The sequence below is a fragment of the Trypanosoma equiperdum genome, assembly GCF_001457755.1.
Source record: "Trypanosoma equiperdum strain OVI genome assembly, contig: ctg_822, whole genome shotgun sequence".
In the NCBI taxonomy this organism is placed as follows: Eukaryota; Euglenozoa; class Kinetoplastea; order Trypanosomatida; family Trypanosomatidae; genus Trypanosoma; species Trypanosoma equiperdum.
The window spans coordinates 46,979-68,531 of NW_027124779.1; the positions used below are offsets into that span (position 1 = coordinate 46,979).

The 21,553-nt window shown below is 49.5% G+C and overlaps 10 protein-coding genes across 10 annotated transcripts; all 10 read left to right on the forward strand.

Annotated features, from left to right (window-relative positions):
* Nucleotides 1–331: 331 nt before the first annotated feature.
* TEOVI_000384800 (uncharacterized protein) lies at nt 332–2,308 on the forward strand (the record flags this gene model as incomplete). Its single annotated transcript, XM_067226687.1, has 1 exon — nt 332–2,308. One exon carries the CDS (start codon nt 332–334, stop codon nt 2,306–2,308), a length of 1,977 nt encoding a protein of 658 aa, XP_067082788.1.
* A 495-nt stretch (nt 2,309–2,803) lies between these two features.
* TEOVI_000384900 (uncharacterized protein) lies at nt 2,804–3,130 on the forward strand (the record flags this gene model as incomplete). The annotated part of the gene is made up of 1 exon (XM_067226688.1): nt 2,804–3,130. One exon carries the CDS (start codon nt 2,804–2,806, stop codon nt 3,128–3,130), a length of 327 nt encoding a protein of 108 aa, XP_067082789.1.
* Nucleotides 3,131–3,532: 402 nt separating this feature from the next.
* TEOVI_000385000 (Nucleoporin) lies at nt 3,533–5,923 on the forward strand (the record flags this gene model as incomplete). Its single annotated transcript, XM_067226689.1, has 1 exon — nt 3,533–5,923. The coding sequence occupies one exon, from the start codon at nt 3,533–3,535 to the stop codon at nt 5,921–5,923; it is 2,391 nt and encodes a 796-aa protein (XP_067082790.1).
* A 643-nt stretch (nt 5,924–6,566) lies between these two features.
* TEOVI_000385100 (uncharacterized protein) lies at nt 6,567–7,694 on the forward strand (the record flags this gene model as incomplete). The annotated part of the gene is made up of 1 exon (XM_067226690.1): nt 6,567–7,694. One exon carries the CDS (start codon nt 6,567–6,569, stop codon nt 7,692–7,694), a length of 1,128 nt encoding a protein of 375 aa, XP_067082791.1.
* Nucleotides 7,695–8,050: 356 nt separating this feature from the next.
* TEOVI_000385200 (uncharacterized protein) lies at nt 8,051–8,416 on the forward strand (the record flags this gene model as incomplete). The annotated part of the gene is made up of 1 exon (XM_067226691.1): nt 8,051–8,416. One exon carries the CDS (start codon nt 8,051–8,053, stop codon nt 8,414–8,416), a length of 366 nt encoding a protein of 121 aa, XP_067082792.1.
* A 1,455-nt stretch (nt 8,417–9,871) lies between these two features.
* TEOVI_000385300 (glycerolphosphate mutase, putative) lies at nt 9,872–10,747 on the forward strand (the record flags this gene model as incomplete). The annotated part of the gene is made up of 1 exon (XM_067226692.1): nt 9,872–10,747. The coding sequence occupies one exon, from the start codon at nt 9,872–9,874 to the stop codon at nt 10,745–10,747; it is 876 nt and encodes a 291-aa protein (XP_067082793.1).
* Nucleotides 10,748–11,133: 386 nt separating this feature from the next.
* TEOVI_000385400 (phosphoglycerate mutase, putative) lies at nt 11,134–12,285 on the forward strand (the record flags this gene model as incomplete). Its single annotated transcript, XM_067226693.1, has 1 exon — nt 11,134–12,285. One exon carries the CDS (start codon nt 11,134–11,136, stop codon nt 12,283–12,285), a length of 1,152 nt encoding a protein of 383 aa, XP_067082794.1.
* A 1,085-nt stretch (nt 12,286–13,370) lies between these two features.
* On the forward strand, nt 13,371–13,955 carry TEOVI_000385500 (HIT zinc finger, putative; the record flags this gene model as incomplete). The annotated part of the gene is made up of 1 exon (XM_067226694.1): nt 13,371–13,955. One exon carries the CDS (start codon nt 13,371–13,373, stop codon nt 13,953–13,955), a length of 585 nt encoding a protein of 194 aa, XP_067082795.1.
* Nucleotides 13,956–14,366: 411 nt separating this feature from the next.
* On the forward strand, nt 14,367–16,304 carry TEOVI_000385600 (uncharacterized protein; the record flags this gene model as incomplete). The annotated part of the gene is made up of 1 exon (XM_067226695.1): nt 14,367–16,304. One exon carries the CDS (start codon nt 14,367–14,369, stop codon nt 16,302–16,304), a length of 1,938 nt encoding a protein of 645 aa, XP_067082796.1.
* Nucleotides 16,305–18,032: 1,728 nt separating this feature from the next.
* Nucleotides 18,033–20,621, forward strand: TEOVI_000385700 (kinesin, putative; the record flags this gene model as incomplete). The annotated part of the gene is made up of 1 exon (XM_067226696.1): nt 18,033–20,621. One exon carries the CDS (start codon nt 18,033–18,035, stop codon nt 20,619–20,621), a length of 2,589 nt encoding a protein of 862 aa, XP_067082797.1.
* Between the last annotated feature and the right edge of the window lie 932 nt (nt 20,622–21,553).

Here is a 21,553-nt window from a genome sequence, read left to right on the forward strand (position 1 = left end):
TTCTGCTCCCGCCGACCGTGAATATAGTTTCGCCCCATCTTAAATTGCTTGTGTGATGCCGTAAACTGTATGCATATTAGTTGCTGTTGTGCAAGATAGGGTCTCAACCTTCCACCTCCTCTTCGGGTTCTCTTTTTGATATCCTTTAAGCGATTTTTTTTTTTTGGGGGGGGGTCAGGCAGCAACCGTTGCTGTTTTTCGCTACCTGACCACCAAAAGGGGCCCCTCTCAGGTTTTAGTTCTTGACCGACCACCAGTAAAACTGGAAGTTGGGAAGCAGAGACGTAGTACGAGTAGGAGATTAAGGGAAACAAAATAGGCACCGCCTGTAATGAGACCGCGCCCTGTTGGGCGGAGGGCAGATGGGGGCAAACCTGTGTGTACGCTAACTCGTCCCCCTGCGCCACCACCTTTAGAGGGATCAGATCCAGAGATAGCAGTTGTTGGGTCGCGTGTTGTGCGTCTTTTGCGCGATGCGCGTGCTGTCATTCGCGAGCAGCGGCCACCGAACACTCCACCAAGGACCCAACCAAAGTTCGCTCCCAAGCGCGTAACTCGTCTCACCGCACTCAACCCAACTAGTGGAAACGACCCGCCAAAGTTAACTACTAACCAGCAACGGATGGATCCCATAGCGTTTGTTACTTCTCTTGATAGTGCGAAAGATGCACCGCCACAACAACTCGAGCAACTTAACCAGTTAAAGCGCTGGTTGTGTGAACCCCAGCACGTTCTGTGGGACACATTAACTGGGCGTTTGGTGGATATTGTGTTGTCCCCGAAGACGGACGCGCAAGTGTCGGTGTGTGCAGCGTCTATTCTTTTGCGCTACTGCGATGTTAATAGGTTTCCCTCCCTTCCGGTAGTTACACGCCGTTTGCACGAGCTATGTGAAGTTGGGCTTGAAGGTCAATCACTTGAGGAGGTTGTTGTGCGGGAATCGCTCTTACAACCACTTGTACAACTGCTGAAAAATGATGAACTTCTACTTTGCCAGCCCTGCGTGTTGTGGGATGCGCTTGAGGCGCTTCGTTCGTGCAGTAGCAGTGAGGCAATGCTATCTCAGATGGTCACCCTAGGAACCATCCCCAGCACAAATTCCCTGGTGGAGCGCATTATACAGTTGTTTCAAAACTCATCGTCTCCTCCTCAACCCGAGGTTTCTCCAGCAAATAAAAATCTGATCCGCTCTTTACTTTCGTCCACCTGTTTGCTCTTCCGGGACTTCAGTGCTGGGTACTCTCATCACCTGCGAAAGCTTGGCTCCCTCGACCGCGTCATTGATACGCTTGATCACTTCCGTGATGATATGGACGTCGTACAGGCCGCGGCACGAACAATGTCCAAAACAGTCTTCAACGATACCTGTTTGGAGCACTACCGGGAAAACATTCGGACTTGCCGCGTGGTGGTTGCTGCGCTTGAGTCAAGCATGGAGGTGGGGGGCATAATAGTCACCCGGTTGTGCAGCGTATTGGCACGTCTTGTAGAATGCAGTAAAGAAATGCGAGATTGGTTCATGGAGAACCATCACCAAATATTGCTTCGGCTAGTGCAGACGCACATTGCCCAGCTCAAAGTGGACGGTAAGGAAGACGAGCCGGTCGCGCAGAATTTCGAGGATCCGGAGCAGGAAGATCTTCTGCAAAGTGTCACATGGCTCGTAGGTGTTGCATTAATGAGCCCTGGGTGCTCGACAGCGTTCGTTCGCAAGATAACTCCGCTCTTGGTGGGATTTCTCAAGGATTTTGACGTCGCGAAGTGGCACCTTACCTTTATATATACGCTGATGTGCTTAAGCAATCTTTCATTTTTCTTTACTTCCCTCGAAAAGAGCGAGGGTGGCCCTGCGGAACTCCAGCAGTTGTACGAAACTCTTGGACCGATGCTTGCTGGCGTCCTCTTTGATGGGGATACCGAAGCAACGGTTGAGGCAACCCGGGTCCTGGGCAACATTTGTCTCACTAATGCTGGACGTGATTGGATGGAATCGAACCGATGTGATGAGGTTTGCGTCGTATTTCTTGGTCATGAAGACCCACGCGTTGTGTACAATTGCTTTGGTGTGCTGCTGAACCTTACTGCAGCCGACAGTTGTCAGGTTGCTGCAGATCCGGAACTTACAAAGATGCTGCTGCAGCACACCGCGAGGTACACGCGCGCGGAAACTATTGCCCTGGAGAAGGAGAGAGAGTTGAGGCATTTCCAAGCTTCTGCAAACAGTCAATCTCCAGAAGGCACAAACTACACGGACCAAATAGCCGATGTAGTTGAGAAACTACTCCTTAACCTCAGTGGTCTTTTATGAGTAGTGGTATAGATTCTGATGTACCCCCACCACGAAGCTACAGTTTTGCCCTTTTTTTGTTGACATGGCTGATGCAGTTTTGCGCATGTTCTATACGTTATATTCATAAATATACACAGTTTTTTTTTCAAGTATAGAGATTTCCCCTTGCTTTGCTGTGTGGCGTCGTCGTTCCCCAATTGTGGAGAATTTCCACCGGTCTCTGCAATGGCGTGTCGCGCGGCAATCAACGGACACTCAGCATACGAAGTGAAGTTTGACGTGCTGTGGTTGGAACTTCTCAAACTGATGCCAAACACATATACACGTACTTAAGCTGCTTTTCCCTTTTCCTCTCTTGTGAGAGGACGTGTGGTTGCATGTATGGTGACATTGCCTCACAACTTTATATATATATATATGTTGAACTCATTCGTGGAAACTTCTTTCTTTTTCATGTGTATTACAGAGCGTGACGAGAAGGGAAGGTGAGACGTAGAGGGATCATCTCTAGCAATGAGTGCTCTTCCTGATGCTAGCGTTTCAGATGTTAGTCCGCAGTTCGGTTGGTATCAGCCGCGGTACCTGGAAAGACGCGAACCGCCTATGAGCACCTTCCCGTCGCTTTCCAAGGTTGTAGTGAGCACCACCCTTGATGGTAAGATTAGTGATGAGGAAGCGCTGAAGCGGCGGGGCGCGCTTGGGTTCGCGTGGGAGCGCGTCAGACCGATTGAAGAAGTTTGGAATGGACCACCTATGAGTGATAAAGTCCCACCAGCAAAGGATTATGAGCGGCTACTTCTGGGCGGATCGGGGGAAGAATCTGAAATGAAAGCACTTTAATGAGGGAGCCGTTCATTGGGTCCGGAATGTGGCTACTTCGGTGTCATCACATTTCAGCGTAGTTTTTCCGATGGGGCGTCATCATTGGCTGCACCGTTCTCGCTACAAAAAGTAGTGTAGCCGTTGCTGTCATGCATATATGTGATTATGAGTGCGTGGTTGCACCTTTTCTTTTTTAAAAACTCTGCCATCCGTAAAGCATATCTTTTTAACTTGGGGTGTTTTACCTTTTGAAAAAAGAGTTTTCCCCCTTTTTTTTGTTGTTCGACGTCGCGCACGTGTGTGAAAATAGTGGGTAAACAACAGACTCGTGAGTATACAATAGGTGAAGAAGGTGGAAAAGCGGCTTAACCGCGGCAGTCAACGGGGATAGTGGAAGGAAAGCCGACGACACTTAAAGACATGCTGACAACATTTGAGCAGCAGCATGGCATGGTGGAGTTGCCGCCACTTGGTGAGAAGGTCAGTATTTATGATCGTGGCTCTATATTTGCTGTCCACGATAATTGGTTGGACACTGGAGCTGCAAACGACACGAACAGCACTTCGGCGCACCCATCGCGGGCTTTTGCCGAAGTTTATCTTGGCTCCGTGGTTCGTTCTGTCTTTACAGCCGATCAGTTCATGCGGTGGTCCAAACGAGATAATCGTGTGGAGGAGTCTAATTTGTGGAGTTTGCTATTAGAACTTCTACTGGATGCGGAACAAGCTGTGAAGTACAACCCCGATGCTATTGGCATAGCGAAAGTACAGCCCCATAGGCAGTGGTACGTTTCTCATCAAGCCCATATCCAAGACTTGCTGCAGCGTCAACCGTTGCTCCGCCGTATGAACATTATTATCCGGTGGCTGGAGCGGGTTTACCGCACCGGGAACGCACCCCTGAAGTTGGCTTCGTCTCGCACCCCTGAAGAGGCCGTGCTGCTGCGACAGATTGTTCTATCGTGCTTACGCGGTGGTGAGCTTCACCGTGCCATAGATTTGTCAGTGACGGCCAAAGACTGCATGTACAGCTGCCTGCTGAGCGCCGCGCAGATGCAAACGGTGGCAGAACCGTGGTTTAACGCAACACCTTTGGTGCCCTTATTCGGGGAATACGGCAACGGGGAGGTGGATCTGGAGTGGGCGTGCAATGAGCACCGACTTGATAATCTTTCTCAGCTGTATGAAGACTCTGTGGCCCTTTCCACATCAAGTGAGGGACAAACAGCAGGCGGAGGCTTGGATGGGCTTATTGCGGCAGTGCTGTGCGGCAACCTGGATGTTATGGAGCCAGCCTTCGCTACGGGAAACTGGAAGGACGTGGTGTGGTGTCACCTTCGCTCTGCACTGGTGCTGTGCTTTACAAAGACGCTGATGGCTGCACGCCATAATGTCCAGGCACCATATGGGGCTCTGGTAGAGCGACTCACTGGATCGCATGACTCTTGGCAAGACGAAACGGCACAGTCAGTAGTGCGTCGTCTTGCCGATAGACTTGAGAGTAGTTACTTTGCCACAGTGTCGTTTGAGGAAAAGCTACAAATGCGTGTCATTCTTCACTTTCTTTCCTCCGACAACGCGGATTGGACAAATGTGTTGAATGATTTGAGCAGAGTCAAAGGTGTTGCTCAAAGCGACCCTAATGGCATTAGGTTGGTTTCCCACTTGTTACTGTGCCTTGATACAGCGTACAGTGAGGCGTTACACTCACGTTCTGTACAAGTGTACTCGACTAGCCTTGCCGAGGCTCTCACTCGATATGCCGAAAGTCTTGTGCAGCTTCCACATTACGCGCCACAGGACGCAATGAGGGCGGTAATTGCGATGAACTTACGTCTGCGTGATGCACGGCAGCGAGCCTCGGTGTACGCTGCGTTCCTTGTTGCGTGTAGGTGCCGAGAGCTGCAGCTAACCAAACGGGAAGAGGTGGAAGCTCTAGAAGAAAAGCTGGTACAGATGTTTTGTAAGGCTGATCCAGTGAGTGAAGTACACGACGAGGTGATGCGGTTGCTGAACCAGAAGGTGGAACCCGCCACCCTGCTGACGCATAATCCCCTTGCAGAGGCTGTGATGTGGCGGGCGATGCATGCGGATTCACCTGACGACTTCATCGTCGCCTTGCGTCACTCACTCGAGGCCTGTGGCTCTTTCTGGTTGGCGGAACCACGCGCGGAGCTGGACGCTATTACAGACGTGGCAGGGATAATACGTCGAACTATCCTACCAAACCTCCGAAGGGATAGCATTGCCCTGTCGGCCACACCCACTGAAATGGAGCTCGCTGAGTCGCACTTTTGGATGACGTTTGCTGCTTTGCGGACGGCAGCGGACCAGCACGCGAAGACTACTGCGCGACTCGACTTGGCTCTTGGTGGGACAGACCGTACGCTTGAGTTCCAGTTGGTGCAGGACGAGGCTGCGCTTATGCGTGAGCTGCACAGCTTGGCACGAAAGGCCCTTACATACGGCGGGGCTGTTGTGCACCGAAGCCGTTCGTGCGTCACTGCTGTCACATGGCTTCTGCAAGTTTTCGTAGAGGAGGTTGTGCTTTCCGTTCGGCTTGCCGCATCGAGGAGCTCTGTTATTGTGGAGTATCTGCGCCATGTCTTTGAACTTATTGAACAGATAAACGACTCGGGTTATGTAGAGCCGTCCCTCATGCCCCAGCAGAGCGCTCGGGATCTTTTCGCCGCAGTGCGGTCATTGCGTATGGCATGCGGGCAGAAGGCGCATGATCTTTTAGTGGAAGAGGCGAAAAAGGTTGCTGTAACACAACAGCAGCTTTTTGTGACATCACAACCGAAATGGTGACGTGTGGGGTGGAGATAAGACGGTAAGAGGTGCTCGTACGTTTGATGTAGCTCAGAAGGATGTGGGTGGCCTTATTCATTCTTTTGATCTCTTTCCCTGAGCGCACGGATGCGTGCACGTATACACATTTGTATACATACATGTGTCTGCGGGTGCTTACAAGGGCCTCCTGGGCGCCTGTTTGTGAGTTGGAAAGGGTACGTGTAACAAAATAAGGGCGAAATGCATGGCTAGACGCAAGAATGGGGCTGGTGTTCACATTAGGTTCGCTAATCCCACTTTGTTTTTCCTCCCGTTTGTTCCTCCGCTGCTGTGTTCTGTATTGTGAGGGTAGGAAAGCCGCGGTGTGCAAGGCCCCGTCCGCATTGTTGGTTCAGTCTCTTGCTGGGTTGCTCCCTTTTTCACCCTTTTTGTCCCACCACTCTCACCGTTCGTTAAGCGTGGAAATCGGGTGGTAGATTTTGTTGTTGGGCACATATACTGCCACCGCAGGCAGTTCGCCCATCGCATCGCTTCTCCCAATTTTGTACCTTTTTATTTATTAGCACTCTCTCGTTACCGTTCATCGTTATCAATCTGCTCGTACGCTGCTTCCACCAAGAGCGAAGAAACGAAGTAGTGAAGGTGTGAGGAAATCGGGAAAATGGGCGATGACTGCGAGACGGAACTCGTAGAGGTCTTCGGGTTCATTAGCAGTGGACGCGAGGATGTGCGCAAAATGGCTGTCCAGGGACTTGCACAACAGAGCAAAGACAACAAGAAGCTCTTTGCTCTCCTCGCATCTTCTACGCACGGCCCCCGTTGCATTGACGTCTTGCTCCAGTTTTTGCACGCGGGAAGCGTCGCCTTGTTGGGGGATGTCTTGACTGTACTCATCAACTGCGCCGCGGATGGCACATGCACGGAGGTTCTTGTGACCCAGAAGGTTGTGCGCAGGGCTATGCGACTTATTGACAGCGTTGAGGCCTCTGATCATCCCCAGTCGCTCCAGCGGGGGTTGGAGGAAATGACGTTGATGCTCCTAAGCAACCTGACGGCAAGTCACGTGAGCGCGGTAGATGATCTGTTGCAGGTGACTGATGAAGATCTTCGTGGATTTTACTTGGGAAAGTTGCTGACATATTACACCCGATTTACTGTTGACGATGGTTGCAGTGTTGAGGTTGCTGTAGCTGGGGAGCAGCAGCAGGAAGATGGGGGAGATGACAACAAGAAACTTAGCGAGGGGGATGCGGTTCGTAGTAACAGTGGCGGAAACAAGAGTGAGGAGTTGAACAAGACAGTTCCCCGTGACCTTCAGCGGTGGATTTTGCAGATCTTACTAAACGTCACGCGCGTAGCAGACGGACAGGAGCTTCTGCTGGAAGATGACGACTGGTTAATGGCTCTTTCAGACTGTCTTAGTTCCTTGAACCCGCGGCATCGGTTGCTGGCAGCACAGTGTTTTCGCAACTGCAGTTTCCAGCGTGAGCGACACCCTGGGATTCTGCGCAGCCGCTGCCTTCGTGTGTGTGTTGAGCGCCTGAGTGATGGCGCTGAACACATTGGGGAAATCGAGATGCTGCTCGCGGAAATTACTGCGAATCTCATGCAAACCGAGGCGGGTATTGGGCTACTAGAAGAGTTAAATGCAAAGAAACATCTTCAGGCATCGGTAACTGCGGGTAAGGTTCAGGCTGACACCTGCAAATTCCTTAACGAACATGTGCTGCCGCTTCTGGACGATATCGTCGACGCCTACGTTATGACTAGCGGTGATGAACTCGACTAAAGTAAAAGGTTAATGCCGAGTAATTATATATACGTACTCACTCTATTCTAACTTTTTTCACCCTTCGCCGCACTCTGCTCCTGAGATCATATTTTGGGGGAACACCTGTCCGCTTGGGAACGTGTTGCAAACGGTAGCTCGGTTTCACCCCTTTACAATTTCTTTGTTCTCAACAGGGTTAAACCGCATACACAAAGAGATAGCATATATCGAGAAAAAAGAAAATAGAAGGTAGTATTTTTCGTGATACATTTAGTAGTAGCGTTAGGAAAGAGTTTGTACAGTTACTAACAGTGTACAGACATCAGCTTCATCAAAAAAAAAACAATAACAAGGCAGAGACATACCAGACGAAGATGCTCCGCCGTTGCGTTTGCTCCACTCCACTTGCACGCACCGCCGCCGCCGGTGCACGCACGTACTTTTACCCTAATCCTGGTGAAACGGGCATCAGTGGTGCTACTATGAAGACGCTACTGAAGATCACCTGCAGTGTGATCCTCGTCCAGGCATTGGCCATTCGATACTTTGTTTTCGAGCGGTACGGTACGAAAAACCAGTACGTGCAGGATTGCACAGACCTTTGGGATGATGATGGAACAGTAATGGAGGGTGAGGAAGCTGTTGCCAACCTTCGCATCCAGCGCGAGCGCATCATGCCCTTTATGAATGATATTAAGGAAAAACTTGAGGCCGCTGGTGCGGATACCGACCTCGCTTAGTTAGGCATGGAATAGGGTGGGAAGCTCGCTCGAACTGTACATGTGGAGCATGCGGAGTGGAGCGGGGGAGGGGTGACATGAGATGCAAGGGGAAGAGGCGGGGCGTTATCCGTTGTCATGGTCTGTATTATTATTATTAATATTATTATTATTATGCAGAATAAGTTCGCTTCTCCTCATTCATTCACTCATCCCTTATCTATCCACAATACGTAGTTGTGTGTAAAGTGGCCGTCGCCGAGTAGAAACTGTAGTTGCTTGGTTGTTTGATATATGTGCCTTTCTTTTTTTTTTTCTGCGCACGCTATTTTACATTTCCAAATTCCACCTTATGTACAGCAAAGTAGCAGGAAAGAGACGGAGAAGTGAAAGTAAGACGTGCCTATGGAACGAATGGGTTAGGGTTTGACCCTTCAGAAAACTTAACCAAATGCCACCCCTGCCACTTTTCTTTCCCTTCCCTTCAATTTTTTCGTTTTTACGTGTTCTCATGCAAAGTTTTTTCGGTGACCTTTCACTACCCGCGACTATCATATGTTGTGTGTGGCACCCGTAACAAATGGAAGTTGAAGAATGAGAACAAGTGGGGCAAAGCTAGCGAAGGAAAGGATAGCAGTCTTTTCATCTACAGTGATGACAAAAGCTGGGTGAGCAAACGGTAAAGCAATGTCCAGGTATTTTTTTTTCTTTATTTGTCTGACTATGAGTCTAAACTGAGCGGCCATTTTTAAAGGTTATTCTTTCTTGACTTTGTCTTGTTTCCCTTGTCTCCAGGAGAGCTTGTACGGAAAGTTCTCAGTGGGTTGTCTATCACCGATTATCTTCAACACGCTGTTATGCGCAACTGCCGACAGTGGTGCCTGCTTCTTCCCCTTGTGTGTCACATACTAATTCTGTGTTTCACTTTTATGCCATTGTTTTGCCTTATTGTTTCGCATCTCTTTCCCTTTGCCTTTCAACTTGGTAGTACATGTGAAGGAAAAGCTCTAAGGGCCACGCACATGCATATGCACATGTACACACGCATATGCCGATGATTCAACTGTTGAATGTGTTAGATATCGCGCTTACTGTGGGTTTGGAACTGTAGTGCCTCATATACCTTCCGCGTGGTGGGAAGGCTCCACAGTAGGTAAATTACTCACACCCAAACACTAGCCGGGGGCTGATGGGATTTTTGATCCTTGCATCATGACGGAAAACCCTTTTCACTATGAACTCCTGATTCTTCTTCTTTCTACTGGATGCTCTTGTCTCTTCCAACCCTAAATGTGTGAAAGCTGTGAAATTGGTCCGGTGGGGGTAAGTAAGCCGAACAATATAACAGTATATTTTCTTTTGATTAATTTATCTTCGCTGTGAAGCAGATTGTTAGCGCAATATTGAGGAAAGCAGGTTGAACCATTTATATAGGCTTTCCCATACACTCCATTGCGCCAGCACTTGAGTTGTGATATGTCACGATGTGGGCGCAAGCTCGATATGTCGAGTGGTTACTGGCTCCCACGGCGGCTGCTTCTTGTGCGACACGGCGAGTCCGAGGCAAATGTGGATCGCGCATTGTATAGCAAGGTTCCGGACTGGAAGATACCGCTGACGGCGCGGGGCCGCGAGCAGGCCTTCGAGTGCGGCCGGAGGCTCCGGAAGATCATAAAGAATGAAAAATTGTACGTCTACTATTCTCCGTACACTCGCACCAGACAGACCCTAACCGAGGTGCGCAAGAGTCTACTGCCGTCACAGGTGCAAGGTGAGCGCGAGGACGAGCGGTTGCGGGAGCAGGAGATTGGCAATTTCCAACCACTGGACAAGATGGACGAGATGTGGGCCGAACGTAGTGAGTTTGGACGCTCGTACTACAGATTTCCAGATGGTGAAAGTAGTGTGGATGTCGGCGACCGCGTGTCCAAGTTTTTCGATTCCCTCTTTCGCGAACGTGTGGAACTAAATTATCTCTCGGCGCGGAAGCAAATGATCACTGGCAGTAGCAACGACGTCGGTCCTGCCTCGTTTACGGTACCGGACGACGATGATCATAATGTTGTGATAATATCGCATGGACTTTTGATTAGGTTGTTTGTTGGGCGGTGGTATTCGGCGCCGATGGAAGTCTTTGAAACGATGAAGAACCCACCCAACTGCGGGATTGTCGTGCTGGAGAGGCGTGAGGCGGGGCGACTGGTGATGACGGATACTAGCAAGAAGCTTTTCGGCAGTGATCCACTCTTAGAGATGATGAAGTTTGACGGAAAGGATAATGTTCAACTGTTTCGTCACCTGTTCGCTGAAGGTGGCTACTCCTTTTCCGCAGGCGAGGGAACGGACCGGTAATTTGATGGTTGTGAATGCTTGCTGAGTCAGAGGTGCTTGTACATACCCGAGGGGAAGGTGATGTTGAAGGATTTTGCAAAGTGGTGTAATGTACGTAACACGTATTTACGTACCTGGTATATGTGTGTGTTCATTCATTTTCGTGCGTGTCACCCCTCACTCCTCTCCCAAGGTCACTCTTTTCAACATCACACGCTTACCTGCTAGCTGTTTTTTAACCGGCGGCATTTGCGTGCTCTCTTCTTCTTTGTTTTACTTTCTTCTCTTGAGTTGTTTCTCTTGGCTCTTATTTTAGCTCTGTGATTTTATCGTTTAGTCTCACGTTTTTGCTGTCGCGGATCGTTTCTTTTAGCTTTAGTTGTGGTCCGTGAGTTCCCCCCTACGTGATGGCAGTTGTACGCAGGTGCTCTCATCACCGGATTTGCAAGCAGTGGGATCGTATTGTGTCATGTGGGTCACTAAAGGCACCGCTATGCGACGTTATGCACTTCACGTCTTCCACGTGGCCACCTCACCTTCACCCTCAACCAACTACCCAGACAGTGAGGCCCTTGGAAGTCTCAAAGGAAACCAAGGCACTAGTAGAAGAACCTGCAGTTGCTGTTAACCTTTGTGAAACTGCAGCAAATGCAGCCACAACGGACCCCGCTTCATCAATGTTCTCCGTGCCTTCTCCAACTTCGGCCTACGTAACACACACGGAGTCTCAGGGTAGGATGTCCATTACTATTCGCAGTGGTGACCGCCGCCAAATGCTTAAGTTCCCAACGCAACCTGTTGAGCCTGTGAAGCGCATTATATTCCTGCGCAACGGTAGAAGCCTGGCCAACGTCAACGTTTGCACGCACGTGACAACTCCTGATTGGCGTATTCCTATAGTTCCTGAGGGTGAGGAGGAATCTTATGATGCGGGCCGCCGGCTGGCTCAGCTCATTGGGGATGAGCCAGTGTATTACTACCTTTCCCCCTACGTGCGGTGCCGTCAGTCATTCAAGCATGTGCTGCGCGGGTATGATGCCTATAGAAGTGAGCACAAGATGGAAGGTGAGTCTATTGTTGGGGTGCGAGAGGATGTTCGACTGCGGGATGGAGACATCGGACGATATAAGTCAAAGGAGGAGCTCCTGCACCATCTAGCTGAAAGGGAAAAGTATGGCAAGTTCTATTACCGCTTTCCCCACGGCGAAAGTGGCGCTGATGTGTGTGATCGGGTTACAAGCTTCTTAGATGCCTTCCAGCGGGAGCGGATGGACTTTCCCATGGACACAAATGTGGTGATATTAACACACGGACAAACAATCCGTATGTTTGTGAAGCGCTGGTTTAACCTGACAGTTGACACGTATCACTCCATGGTGTCGCCCCCCACTGGGTCCATTAGTACGTTGACGCGTATGCATCACCGCAGCTCGTTTCGGTTGGATGATGCTTGCATCGAGTCGATGCGTCTTCCCCCATCGCTTAATAAGTATAACGGGTACAAATATCGCAACAAGCAGGTACTGGGATCCATGAGTACTGGAGCGCCTTTCATGTGAATTCCGTCATTTCTTTCCTTCTTGGATCTCCTTGCTCTTTTCTTCCCTGGGAAAGGAGATTTTTGTGCGGATACGTTTTTGTGCGTGGGCGGCAGCGACACTCTTGGGGAGGTGAAGGTGAAATCACCCGTAATGGTGATGCTAATGGGGAGGAACGAAAGGGACTAGAAGGGTCCAGTGAGAAAAGGGAAGTAGGGGATTTTGACTTCCCTGGCACATGGGTACGTTCTTCTACTTTACTTTTGTTTTCCATGGCCAGAAGTGTACAGGGAGATATACTTTTATGCCACTGACCACAGTGACTTGGTAAATGTAAGACCAGCCACGTATACAGATCCCCAAGTTTTCCTCCTCATTTTTACCTACGCCGCTCTAGCACTTATTGTTATTACTGTTGCTGTTGTTATTTTTTACAGGTTTGGCAGTTTTGGTACCGGTGGCACTGTTGTAATATCCCTTGACCCGTGTGTTCTCCCTGTGGATAAATGTATGTGTGTTTTAAAGGAAATTAAGGGCCGACAGCGCACATACATATAATTGGTTGGACGTTTAGCTCTTTAAATTCAATGCGTCTCTGGGTAGATATTTAATCCGCTTACGCAGTTCTGTGTTCGCTTGGGAAGTTGGCCGCGGAACGGTGAGAAAGTGCATTACTGTTGCCCGGGTCCAAGTTATGTTTCTTCTATAGTTTGTTCGTCGTAGACGTGGAGCCACTTCTAGTGAAGTTCGCACCATTAACAACTTCGTTAACCCGTCCTTCATTTTTTGTTTCGTTCCAGACACAGGGTAGCCTTCCATGAGAGCTGCACGAGCAGCCGATGAAACCATGTCGCATTTCTTCTTCACTTCTCCATTTTCCTCCTCAATTCCCCCCGTTTCTTTTTCTTTTTTAAAAATCTTTTTGCATCATATTATACTTGCTTTGTCTGGTGCTGCCGAATTTATGTTGCCTTTTTTTATCCTCAGTAAAGAAGGGAGCCTGAATAGACGCTTTCGTTGCTGGTGGCCTCCTCAGCATTACTCCCATTTACGTTTCATAGTTTTTAAGGTTTGTTGACGCTTGTTGGCAGGGTGGGGTAGACTTAATGACAGGGATGCTCCGTTGCATTATATGTGCTGGAAACTCAGCTCACTACCGCTGCCGCCAGTGTCGTAGCATGTATTGTTCCTTGAATTGTTTCAAAGAGCATCGCGACGGCAGCGGTGTTGGCAGTTGTTCTTATGAGCAACAGCAACTAAAGGAACCTAAAGATGGCGGTGGGGAGGATGTGGTTGCTAAGAAACCGAAGCTCGATTCGTCACGTGACGGCTATATTACTGTTTGCACCGAACCTACCACCGGCAATTCATCCACTATGGAAGAGCAGAAGGAGCTTGACTGTTCCGCTGGTGCTCGGAGGAGTGACGATTATTCCGTATATGGAAGGCGGGACGAAGATGGCTCACTTGTTGTTCTTGGAGAGGCACATCTGGCAGCATTGGCACGCGACGCTAAGCTTCGTAACCAACTTCGAAGTGCGGAGCTGCAGCGTCTCTTACGTATCGTCAACATCAGTCGCTCGCGTGTTGACGCACTAGAGGCAGCGCTAGCCAACGTCCCGGAATTCAAGGGGTTCTGCGAAAATGTACTTGAGGTTTTGGGTAGGGTTGATGTAAACTTTAACTCCTGACCTGAGTTGGGGAGGGGTGGGGATGGGCGGTGTGCGCTTTTTCCTACGCGTGGGCATGTGAGGTGCTTCTCCGCCCCTATTTTCTTTCGCCCCTTTAAACCTCGTTGGGGTGCATTCCATTCGTGGCGTGTTTACTTCTCCGCACTACGGTAACGCAACTATACAATTATGTTTAAGGGTGTGTTTTTCAGCCCACGTACACCCGTGTGTCCGTACTTTTTCCTTTGGCTGCCTCGTCGTTATTCCTGTCTCTTGCTTTAAATTTCTATCATTCACTTTTCACCTTATTTACTCTTGTTTTATTGTGCTTTCGAAGAAGGTTTGAACAACTAGTGAGTGCAAAGTTTCTTTCTTACTCCTTGTTAGTAGCAGACCATACACGCTAGTGGGGTAGAGTGATTCAAGCTTCAAATGCTTTTTCGTGAAACGGCAAGTGAGACTAATTCCCTAGCGGACCAGGATGGATTTTCATCCAGTGAAGAGAGTATGGCAAGCTGTCAGTCATACGCAACGCGACAGTTTGAGGACAGAATGCGCCTTCTTAGTCTGGATGACTCAGAAGCCGGTAGCAGTATTGGAATTTGGAGGTCTGACGCAAATGAGTGCGGTTCATTAGGGTTTCCTACGGCGAATGAGGACTGCGTCGGCGTCAGCGTTTTCGATGAGGCGTTTAGTGGTGGAACTCAAATATCTTGCCTCGACTGTGGTGAATATGAGGAATGGAGGTCACTCATGGGGGCCATTGATGGGCGGGGGGACAGTAGTGCGACGTTCCATGCGTATCCACCGTCAGATTACTTCAAGGCGAATCCGCCGCCACAGAGCCGCGCGCAGGAGTGCGGCACCGGCGGTGGTGGAATTGCGTCTGGTCATCATGGCACGAAAATGTTTATTGGTGGTCTTCGTTTTGAGGTCGTGCAGACGGGTAGGCGGTTGATAAGCTGGGTTTTCGAGGTCGCGTGTGGTGTTCAGGTGCCGGTCACTTCCATCTTGGTGCACCGTAAGGCAAAGGGTGGACGCTGCGGCTCCCCAACTGGTTGTGCTTCGATATTCGTGGTAAACGAGGAAGACGTGGAGTCACTGCTCTCCATGAACCAGCGGATCTATTGTGGTGCCAGGGGGATTTACGTGGCGGCTTCCACGGAGGAAATGGCACGACTCTTCGAGAAAGAAGCAATCACGGATATCGCAGACGGGCGCAAACGGGGTCCGTCACACCCAATAGTAATTGAGCGAGCGTACGGTGCTGCTGGGCATCCGTCTGCACGCGACAGCAGAGCTGCCTCCGCTGCCTCTGCCTCTTCTCGTGGAGTTCCTGTGCCCCGACCTCTATTGACACCAGGTGTAGTATCGAAGGAATCGCAGTCGCCGTTTGATCCATCAATGACGACGTTTAGTAGCACTGCCTCGTCTCTCAGTAGCGTCGTGTCTCTGCCTTCTGCTCCGGTAAGTGGGGCGTGCGGCGCCGATTTGTCAGTATCTAACCAGACCTCACAACAAGGTGGGGGGGACCCCCGATACGTCCAGTACCCGGGCGATGGGGAGGCGAATCGGCTTTTACAGCACGTTTCTGAAGGTTTGAATTGCCCGTCTGGCGTGTTTCTTGGAGGTCTTCCTGTCGAAGTGACCGCAGTGTTCGTCGCCTGGTTTTTCTCCCTTATTAATGTACCTGTTCATCCGAAAAACGTATCACTGGGCGTTGATTCACACTTTACTGAGAAATGTGGCTGCGCCTCTGTGCGACTTGAGGAGGCGGATGTATTGAAGGCAACCAGCTGGTCTAAACGTGTGTTGTGCAGCTCTGGAGGTGTGTGCCTTGCCGATTCCCATCGTGCGCTTTTGAACCTGCAGGCAACCCGTGACAAGGCGTCTCCTCCCTCGCGGCCACTCTTCATAAAGCGCCTGGATGCGGGACGAGGCGTGCCATGCGGTTCCGCCACTACAACTAGTCCCTCCACCTTACTGGTTCCTGCGACTGGAGTTGCCCCAGTTGATGCCCCCGCCCCCGCCCCCGCCCCCATCCCCATTCCTGGCCCACTTCCACTTGGCGCCCCTGCAGCACCAGGCGGTCCGCTGCCTCCAGCGCCTCTCCCTGTGGCGTGGGATGGCTCTCAGTCGGCAGCACCCGGACCCTCATTGCTGCCATTGCGGGAGGCAAATTTGAGCAGCCGGCCACCTCCACCACCTTACATGCCGAACGTGATCATTGGACATCAGCATTACCAGGTGCCAGCTGGAGCAAGCATACAACTACAGTTGGTACCTGTGATCACAGCACCAGGAATGGTACCGACGCCTATTCAGCCGATGTTCCAAGCTGTGCCGCCCCCACCTCCGCCACTGCAGTGAGTGTGGGAACGTGCCTGCGTTGAAAAATAAAATTGAAAAGGAAAAAAAAGACAGACAATCCTTTTTTTTTTACCTTTTAAAGACACCAGCTGAAAAACAAAAAGGAAATAAGTGCTAAAGGGTATTTGGAGGCAATAATAGGTGCCCATACATTTTTCATATGCATTGTTGTTGTCGTTCTCGCTGTTACTTTTTTTTGTAAAATCCTTTATTGCCACCTTCACGGCGCTGTGTGGCAGTGTGAATGTGTGTATATTTGCGGTGGAAGAAAAATAAAAAAAAAATAGTTTTTTTTTCGTGTATAGCCCCACCGCAAATGCTGACCGAATGGGAGAGGAGTAACAGAAGGTATATTCTTTTTTCCCCCTTTTCTTCTGAAGTATTCGAAAGTCCAGTAAACACTGCTGCGCCAGACATTGCATGAGCGCTGTGCAAAAGCAGTCTAAGTAGAGGTAATGATGGCTGTAGTGGTGGTGATTACGGCATAAAAGTAAGCTGTTTACGTATGTTTTATCTTTGGTTAGGATGCTTTACCTCACCTTCTAGCTCCCTTTTTTTGTTCTGTTTTTGATTACTTCGCGTTTTTATTCAACTGATTGATGGGTGATGGTGGTGGTAGTACCTACACCTAGCCATTCCGGAAGGAAAAAAAGGGGGATAGGGATGGGGATATAAATTCACAAGAGGGAAGTGTGTGGTAGACACGGAAATGAATCAAAGCTAAATATGCACAAAATTTTGTATGTACAACTGCCTGTGAGTTTGTTGTTACGCTGTTGGGTGAGTGTGCAGGGATGGGAATGCGCACGTCAAATAGTTTAGTTGGCTAAAGGCATTCATCACTCCGCTCCTCTTACCATCTATTGAGTGGCTTGCAAACGACTCCATAATCCCTTATTTAATAGCCGCTGCTCTTTTATCTCTTTGTATTTTGACCTCCCAACTTGGTGTCTCTGCCGTATTTTCCTTTTTGTTTTTTACTATTTCAATGCTGAGTGCACAGAGAAGCTAAGTGGGGTAGACGTGTACCACCATTACCATCACACGCATGTCGTTGACCTTATTCGTTTTGGTAAAATTCTTCATTTTGTTTTTCTCCTCTAGTACAACTCGCAGAGTTATGCCGTACTTTTATTTATGTTTGTATTTCGCCGTGTCATGTTCTTGCTTACTAATTCAGCTGTTATTACTCATTCTTTCCCTCTTTCTGTTTCACGCAATTTACCCTTATATTCTTTTTTGGGGTAGTTCCAAGGGAGTTCTGTCGGGGGCGTACGTCTGTTTGTTTTGTGTTTGATTGAGAGGAAGGGATAAACGTGCAGAAGCCAGAAAAACAAGTAAGATCAAGGGGTGAAAAAGCAAAACAGAGGCGGAGCGAACAAAGGAGCTCCAGTTTGCTCTGAGGAGGCGTTACGCACTCGAAATTGACCCCGCTTCCCACTAAGCGTGGTTGTAAAAGGAAACAGGTGTTTTATACACAAACTGTACTTTCTACTTTCCCAACGTGTAAGCATCGGAACGGACAGGCACCCACTGGAGCGACAAGATAAGGGGACTAAATAAAAAGTAGAACTGTTGTTGGTGGTAAGGAGGTGCGAGGTTGTATTCCACAGAAATTGGTAAGAGTCATTAACATTTACGCGCGCGAAGCAACAGTCTTTTCTCCTTTGGTTCGCGGATAGTCAAGCACCGGAAGCAGAAGCAAAGAGCAGTCGAGAAGCATAGGGGATGAGTATTGAGGTTCATGTACGCATTCGACCAAACGCCCCCACTAGCGTGTGGTCCAGCGCAGAAACGGTGTTGTATAGTACAAATAACCCTGACGTGCGTTACGTGTACAACAAAGTACACCATGGTGGCACAAGCAACCACACCATCTTTCAAGGTCTGGAGGCTCTAGTACACGCCGGTTTTGGCGGCAAGAATGTCACCGTCATGGCCTATGGTCAAACGGGCAGTGGGAAGACGCACAGTATGAATGGAACTGCCGCGGACCCAGGCATTGTGCCACGAACTGCATTGTTGCTTTTTGAGTTAAAGAAAAATTCCCCTGGAACAGAAATTTTTGTTTACTTCACGGAGATATATAATGAGTCCGTGAAGGACCTGTTAGACCCTCAACGGGGTGACCTTGCGCTTCATGACGCGCCGGACGGAGGGGTTTACTTCGACAAAAAGTCTGTTTTATTGGATTCTCTGGAGGGTTTTACGAAACTGCAGGGCGCCGCGGAGCGCAACCGCAAGTACGGTGTAACGAACCTCAATGACCACAGTAGTCGCTCGCACATGATTCTCACATTTGAGATTCACAGGTCGAGCCGGCAAGTGAGTACAATCAACTTAGTGGATCTTGCCGGTTCTGAATCCGCATCTCGTGCAAACACAGAAGGTATGCTGCTGCGTGAAGGGGGCTTTATCAACAAAAGCTTGCTAACGCTTGGTAATGTGGTGGATGCGATCGTAGACAAGCGTACTTATGTACCCTACCGTGATGCCAAACTTACCCGTATTTTACGGAACTGTCTGGGCGGGTCCGGTATGACCTTCATTCTATGTTGCATTAACCCATCTACGGAAAATTTTGAGCAAACGGTATCTAGTCTGCGCTTTACGCAGCGAGCCATGAAAATCAAAAACGATCCGGTTATGGTACTCAACATGCCACCGCTTTTCGCGCACGAATACAGCATAGGTGCGGAAGAGATTGTCCGAGGGATAGATGAGTTAAGTGATGCCTATTATCAACGTGGACTGCGTGATGCTTATTTGTACGTCGACAAAACTGTCTCGTCTATCGTGGGTAGCTTTAAGGGACAGGTCTCTGAACCCATACGGGCGATGGCGGATGCTCAGCGACTTCTTATTGCGCACGATCATTCTGTGGCTATTGATCAAATCGGTCCGCTTTACAGTCGACTAGAGGAGTTGACACAGCAGCAGCGACAGGACCGCGATATTGAGGAACGGGAGGGCAAGAGGCAACGTCAAATTGAGGATGAGATTGAGTGCCGCCGCAACAAGGTTGCTCGTCTGGAGGCACGTGTGAAGGAACGCGATGCTGAAGGAGACACTGAATTGGCGAATTGGGAGTATCAACTCTATGAGGCGCGGCAAAGACGAGTAACCCAACTAGAACTGCTTTTGTCTTCAGAGAAAGCAGCGCGGTGCCAGTTACAGTATAAACACGTCATCTGCATAGAGCGCATAGCCGCTCGCTGGGTGCCCATGATCAAGTCTTTAGGACCCGCCACCCCTCCAGTTGCTGACAAGAAGGTGGCTCTCCAGCGGTTGCGTCAGCGCTTGGAGCAAGCGCGGGAGGAGCTGCAAGATCTCACTGTAGCACATGATATGATCAAGGATGATCTGCCGAATGTACAAGCGGCGGCAGAGGGTGCAGGAGGAGGTACTTTAACTCCTACCTCACTTTCCCCACGGCCACAAATGAGTGAAGATGCAATTCCTATAGGTGCTCACATGTCGGATGCACAGATTGAGGAACGGATTCACCAGTTGGAAAGGGAGGAGAAGCTGTTGATGTCGCAAGCCATTCACGTGGCTCGCTGTGAGAGCGCCCGCCGCGTTCGGGAGTCTTTAGCGAGCCCGCGAAGGGAGACTCCTCGCACCAGCCGTTCGGTTGTGCGGTTGCATAGCGCAACGCCATCCCGTCAGGATAAGGATGCCGGGGACATGCGAGGGCAACTGTTGGAAGTACTTGACTCCTCCCCATTAGACATTGCGCATCGTTCGAGGTGCCATGGGAGTCAGGCCCACCAACGTAGTCCCACGCCACGTACTGCCCGTACGGTATTTCCTACCGCCGACGAGGAGCTATGCGATGATGTGAATGTGCCGGTGGGTCCCAAACGTAGCGCCTCGCCGCGCACCGAGAATTTGGCCGACGGCATGCGCCGGGCGTTGGGTGTGTTGCGCGATGTGAGGAGCAAACTGTTGCGTCCCGCTTTGGGACGTAATGTTCCGAGTGTTTCTCGTGGGAGTGCGAGGGCTGCTCTAAGGACGTCGTCCCCACTGCCTCAATATGTGCGGTCGGGTTCATTAAGTGGGCGCCGCACGAATTCTTCTCCTCCAATCAATATTGAAGAAAATAACGGTGATGATGAGGCCATGCCTTTTTCGGATGTGTGCAAGCAACGTAATAACGCGAAGATACAGGAACCGGTTATTGGTATTGCTGCACGCAGACGGTTGGAGGGTGCACCCACACGACCTAACGTCGAGCGTGCGTTGTGGCGGTTGTCACTTTCTCCTAGTAGTGAACGCGCCGGGAAGAGTGGGCGTAGCCGCTCCCGCCGTCGTTGATTTCGTTCACGTTGTGAAGTCATGTGAAGGTTTTGCATTGTTGTTTTCCTTTCTGCAGTATTTATCGCCCCGACACCTGCTTGTTTTTTTTTGTATGTGCGTGTATTTGTAGGAGGGGATACTGCGCGTCTCTTTACAGTACTATTGCGTGTTAGCGCAGTTGTACTGGTGCAACTACCGTGTATCTTTAGTATATATAAGTATATAAATATAAATATATATATATATATATATCATTAACTTCCTTAGACGTGTTAAGGTAAAAGGTGACAGAAAACAAAGCAGAGAGGGCGGTTGTGATCATAATGATGGGAATGATGAGCGTTTCGACTATTCGAGTGTTGATGATGATGGTGTTGTTATGACATTTTTGCGTTTCGTGCGAATATCTCTACCTGCGCAACATTAAACACTTTTTTCTTATCTTTTTTCTCCTGTTTGGTTATGTTCTCCGTGAAGCGGGAAAGTACAAGTCACTCATTATAAGGACACGCCGCTTGTGGATGGGGTTTGTCCTTCGTCCTTTCAGCGTGACTTTAGTGTTCATTGAACTTTTGTTACGTGCATACTTTCTTTGTTTCTTCATTTGTATGGAAAATCAAGTAGACTAGATCTGTACGTGTGCCATCTTACTTCAATTATTTTTCGCATCCCCCCCCTTACTTCACTTTTCTTTACCCACCACCTCATTATTCTTTTTCCCCCCACCTGCTACGCAATTGTTGTTCTTTTTATCTCTGTATATGTCTTGAGTCGACCCCTGCTGTTCTTTTTGTTTCGTTTTAGAGGCGTGTTATGAAGGGTGGAAAGAGGGAAGAAATAAAGAAACTAATTTGATGTTGTGGCGGGGGGAGGTTTCAAAATACCTTTCGTTATCGTGCGGACACATTTGTGCGATCGAAATGGCAACCCGAAACGGGGGGGGGGGGAGA